At 30.3% G+C, this 5,626-nt stretch overlaps 1 protein-coding gene across 2 annotated transcripts; it reads left to right on the top strand.

The window, feature by feature from the left end:
* The first annotated feature begins 659 nt into the window (after positions 1–659).
* Positions 660–5,589, top strand: LOC108689396 (protein Ycf2). Of its 2 annotated transcripts, none has more exons than XM_018196148.1 (9): positions 660–880; positions 2,282–2,479; positions 2,583–3,026; positions 3,091–3,320; positions 3,454–3,538; positions 3,815–3,889; positions 4,213–4,497; positions 4,596–4,997; positions 5,321–5,589. In XM_018196148.1, exons 1-9 carry the CDS (start codon positions 829–831, stop codon positions 5,536–5,538), a joined length of 1,989 nt encoding a protein of 662 aa, XP_018051637.1. In that variant the 5' UTR covers positions 660–828; the 3' UTR covers positions 5,539–5,589. The 2 variants fall into 2 exon arrangements, with proteins under 2 accessions (XP_018051637.1, XP_018051638.1); XM_018196149.1 differs by having other exon boundaries at positions 4,596–5,004; positions 5,321–5,398.
* Positions 5,590–5,626: the final 37 nt, after the last annotated feature.

Genomic DNA, 5,626 nt, shown 5'->3' with positions numbered 1-5,626 from the left:
ATTTGATAAAAATTCTATAAGATTTTTTTATGAATGAAACAATTTATGTATATAAACAATTGCTTTCGTAATTTCGTGAAGGCTACGTGATCTCGAAATAATTTTTCGTTATCAGATTGTCAGTCGATAACATCGAAAAAATGAAATATCGAAACAAATTAATTGCATTCACTCTACAAATTCGATTTTTTTTTCGAAATATATCTACGCAACTATGACAACAAGTTATTAAACAATCAATATTCGTGAACGAAAAGAATTAATTGTATCATAATTAAAGAATGTAATGCGAAATATATTTTTTTAATTATGAAATTAAATTTTTAATGAAGAGCGAGATCTCTGACAAGAGTATAAAATTCCTACACCTGTCATGAATTCATTAATATTAGTCGATCGATTAATATTAGTCGAATATTAGTTCGATTTTATTGTACCGATTGATTCTATTGATAAATCAATGACAATGGACAATAATAGATTTGTTTGTGTTGTTAGAAATTCCCAAAAATGCTCTTAAAACGAGATGAATGTATATTCGGGCGTTTGAAGAGAAGAGAAAGAAAGAAGAAGTAAAGATAATTTCGAGTGCAAAAAGTGTAAGAACACGCGAACAGATCTAATAAATTGCAGTTGGCATGCGCAACGGACTAGTTACTCTAGTGATATCGAATAAATTTATATTAGGATGTTTCGCGCTCGGCAGTGCCGATCTACTATCCGCGAATCAAATTTTTGTAGAGTGGTGCCGTGAACGATCGACGTTTTGAAAATTTAAATTCTTCGCGACGATCAGCAGTACTCTAGAAAGCGTTTACTCGTCGAAGAATGTCCGGCGATGTGCAGCCAAGGAAACGGAAGGAAAAACGACGTAAGAAAGGTAAAATGAGTGCAATTGTCACAGCACTTTCGTAACACGATTCTTATAGTTGTACGATATTTTTAGCGATGTTTGTTTCTTTTATTTTTATCTCACTCCTATCGCTCTAGTTCAAGTATGTTTCTCTCGTTTTCTTCATTTGAAAACATTGATCAAAATCTCACGCTTATGTTCTTTCTTTTTTTTTATATTTCTTACTAAAGAATTGCGCTTTGCGCGCCATTATGAGATTTCATAATTATGATTTTATGCCCACGAATTAAATGATTGTCATATTTTGCGCATATATTTGCGAGACGAACATTACGTTGGAACGAAACGACCTCGCGCCCTATGATATTACGGGCACATATTGCAGTTTTATTCTTACGATCTTCTGTCAAGTTCCAAAAATATCCGCGCACTGCGGCTGTCAGCGACTAGCAGCCACTGACGGCCATTGACAGTCACTGGCCCCGATCATATGCGCGCGACACATTTATTTTATGTTGATTTTTATTCATATCCATCAACTCTTTAATACTTGCAATGATAATAATGGTCAACATATTTATTGCAACAGCTCGCTTCTTATAAAAACGCAATTGTATGATCAACAATCAATCATCTTGTATGATTGTATGATTAATATTGTTTTAAAAAAATGACCGTTTCATATAATTTCCATAAATTACATCTCAAGAAATTTTTTCATTTTAAAAATCAATTTCTTTTAGATCGGAGTATATCAGAATAATATTAATAATGTCGTTAGTTGACATGAAATTAGATTCTTTATCAATATAATTCTCATTAGATGCGTATAAAGTTTTGATTGACCCAAGAAAATTTGGCAAAGTCATTCAAATTAGAAAATGTGAATTTTAGTATCTTTCGAGCCAACATACCCTTTAGCTTTCAAAAATAGATTAAACTGTATTATCCAATCCAAAAGCATTTCTTGTGCAACTATTTTTGAATTTTGCTCTACTTTTTGTATACGTTATTGCTTATATAAATCACTCTTATACATATCACGATACCAGCTTTACACTTTAAGAAAATTAATTATTAATTGAAATAATAATTATTTATTGCATGTATATATGTGATTTTAATATCGCATTCTCAAGATTTATTTCGTATATTCACTTTAAACTCGATATTGAAAAAGTTATTCTCTCTTTTTCTCCTCCCTTCCGTCCTTCCCCTCTCTTCTTCTCTTTCTCTCTCTCTCTCTCTCTCTCTCTCTCTCTCTCTCTCTTTCTCTCCCTCTTTTTCTCTCTTTCTTTGTTCTCCTTTTAACAATATTTAAAAATAATTTTACTTTTTATTTCCTTGTGTCTTGTGATTTGTTATTTATTAAGTTCATGTATAGAAATAAATTGTTAATAACTCAAACATTTTTTGAATTATATTTAGATGATGAAGATACCGGTACCCCACCACCTACTTTGATCAGCCCGACTGATACTTCTGCCGAAAATGTCACTATTCATATTTATAAAGAAAGCAGCACAGGCGGACATTGGTGTGCTCGAATTATATTTTTTATTTTATTGGCTGTTCTTGCAGGATTAATTGGTATAATAATCTTCGAACATAGAGGAACTACAGATGGTAAATAAAAAAATAAAATATTTCGACATAGTGCAATAATCTTAACTAAACGTAAGAAGAAATTTATGCTAAAATCACATCTTTATATTTTATAATTTTTAAGTTGATACGCCGATAGCATCGTCACGTTGGGCAAGTATATTTGAAGGCTGGGTAGATGATTCACCATCCAATCATGGCGAGCTAGAAGAAAAGCAAGAAGTTAACGAAGAAACAGAGGGAGAAGAGGAGGAAGAAGAAGAAGAAGAGGGGGAGAAGGAGGAGGAAGAAGAAGAGGAAGAGGAGGAAGAAAGGGAAGTGGATCGTGATGAAAAAAAATTAACAAGAGTTGAGAAAGAAGATGATGGAAGTATAGAACAAGATATGGAAGAAAATGGCGAAGAAGAAGAAACACAAGAGGAGGAAGAGGAAGAGGAGGAGGAAGAGGATGTCGACGAAGAAGATAAGGAAGAGGTAGAGGAAGAAGAAAAATGGCAAGAAGAAGAAGAGGAAGAGCATAAAGAAGAAAGAGAAAAGAATAATATAGAAGTTGAAGATACATCAGATGGTACGTGAATTGCGCTACATTATAAAAATTCCAAGCATATTTTTTATTAAAATAATATCTTCAGAATTTGATAATGACGCGCAACAAGACGCTGCTGGCATATTAGAAGAAATTGACGAGACAGATGAGAACGAAGATGTAGATGAGGAAAACAATATGATTGATATGGAACTTGATGAATTTAATACAGTTGATAATTCTGCAGAAGAGAAGAATGATGATGTACCTGAAGAATTCCCAAGTATACCTGGCGTTAATGAAATCGATGACAACAGTGCTGAACCTCTAGAAGAGGTATATACATATTGTTCTCTGTTAATTTTATATGTATCGTTTTATTTATAACTATTTCTCTAGGATTATCTCTTTTCGATTATTTTATTTATATTTATATTACGATATTTTGTCATTGATGCCTTTTTATCAGATAGAAGGTGAAGAAGTTGAAGAAGAAAATTTAAATGATGCAGATAGTGAACCCGAAGAAGAAGAAGTTGAAGAACCTACTAGTGGTAAGTCATAGTAGGTAGTTCATAACAAAACATATATCAACAATGTCCTCGAAATAATTACATAAATAAATATATTTACATTATATTTGATCCTCCATGCTCTTTTTTCATCTCGTTTAATTTTAAATGACATATAATAACCACAGATAATATAAGCATCATCATTATAGAATAAAATATTAAAATTAAAATATTAAAATATATTTGCTTTATATTAATCACGATATTTTCTTATAATAAAAAAGGTAGCAATCAGAAATAATATCGTGGTTGCAGTGGCTGTGAAGTTTGGGGTTGGTGTTGCACTTGTTGTTGCTGCGCATTTTGTTCTCGTTAGACGGTGGAACAATGGTAAATTTAATTTTCATTATACATTATCAGTATATTTTTTATAGTTGTAGTTATAGGGTATATAAAAAAATTATTAATATAACATATATTAGATGTGAATCAATATCAGATGTAAAAATATTGAAATAATTATATTTAAAAAAATTAAAATGAAATTTTGCAGGTAAGTAATTTGTTTATGTAGATATATTTATTATAATTGATCATAATTCAATTAAGACATATTTGACATGTTTAAAAAACAAAAATTTAGAATCAATAAATAATTATATTTTTCTTGTACATGTTAATAATATGTATCACTGAATGATTCAATTTTTTAGTTGATATTGGTACTTTTCGTTCTCCGCATGATATAACCAACGTACTTGATCAATCAAGAAGTGAAACAATAATTTCACCTTCTCACCTTAAGCAAGTAATTAAGTCAATTGAGAAAGTTGAAAATAAAACATCTTTGCAAGTAAAAAATAACGAAGATTTGAGATCTAAATACAATAAGTTGCAAGAAGATAATATTTCTTTAACCGACTTAACGAAACCGATTCCACAAGATGAAGTAACACAAGTAAAAGAAAAATTTTCAGCTCGAAACACAAGTAAAGAAGGTATGGTGTTAATGATATATCATTTTTCGTTGTATTTTCTTATATCTTTTGTTGATAAATTATACAACAGATTTGTTTATTTATATTCTTAATCATAGAAATGAATATTAGACATGGTCAATCTAAGATATCATCGGAGGAAGAAGAAGAAGAAGAAGAAGAAGAAGATTATGAATTAGAAACATCAGAAGGTGAACGTGTTTCTGAGTTAGAAGAAGACGATGGAGAACAGATGAAAGATAAAGCTGAACAAGAATATGAAGAAGAAGAAGATGAAGAAGAAGAAGAAGAAATTGAAGATGATGAGGAAATCGAAAATGTTGATGATTCCGAATTAATAGCTAAATTGGACGCAAAATATGGAAAATTATCTACTCCACAAGATAGTGAAGTTGAAGAAGTAGAAGAAGAGGCGGAGGAGGAGGAGGATGAAGAAGAGGAGGAAGAAGAGGAAGAAAAGATGGTTGAAGAGGAACATGATAAGATGCCAAATTGGAAACGTAAATAGTAAATTATTAATTTTAATATTCTTTTTTATTCTAATTAATAGTATGATTAACAGTATACATAATTTTTTGTTAAATATATAATAGAGAAATTAGTATACGATTCTAGAAAATACTTTGTTGTCATTTTCTCAGATTAAATATTACCATTTCCCAGTTACAAATAATTTAAATTTTACATGTGAGACATAATTAAAATGAGCATGGAGGATCTTTGTTTTAATCCTTCTTAACATTTTTTTAAATGTATACAATAAAAAAATATAGATTTAAATATATCTTTCTATTTTTGCGAAATTATTACTTTTCATAAACAGGTGCTAAAGAGTTAAAGGGCTCAAATGTGGAACCTCAAACGAAAAGATCCATTCAACAGACAAGGAGGGAGATTAAGCAAGTGGATAATAAACAACCTAAAGGTGGAGAAAAAGCTTATGATTTTAGTAAGAATACATCAAATATAGATGATACAATCGTGTACGAAGAAAATAATTCTGAAGAATATCAGATTGATAAAGAGTTTTACAGTTTTTAGAATGTATGTTCTTGCAAAATAACTTTGATGAGACATACCTGTTTTTTCTTCTTTTGATACATCGCTACTGTTTTCTCGATATTATATT

Source organism: Atta colombica, unplaced genomic scaffold (assembly GCF_001594045.1).
Source record: "Atta colombica isolate Treedump-2 unplaced genomic scaffold, Acol1.0 scaffold27, whole genome shotgun sequence".
Taxonomy (NCBI): Eukaryota; Metazoa; Arthropoda; class Insecta; order Hymenoptera; family Formicidae; genus Atta; species Atta colombica.
This window is presented reverse-complemented; position numbering and strand designations above follow the sequence as displayed.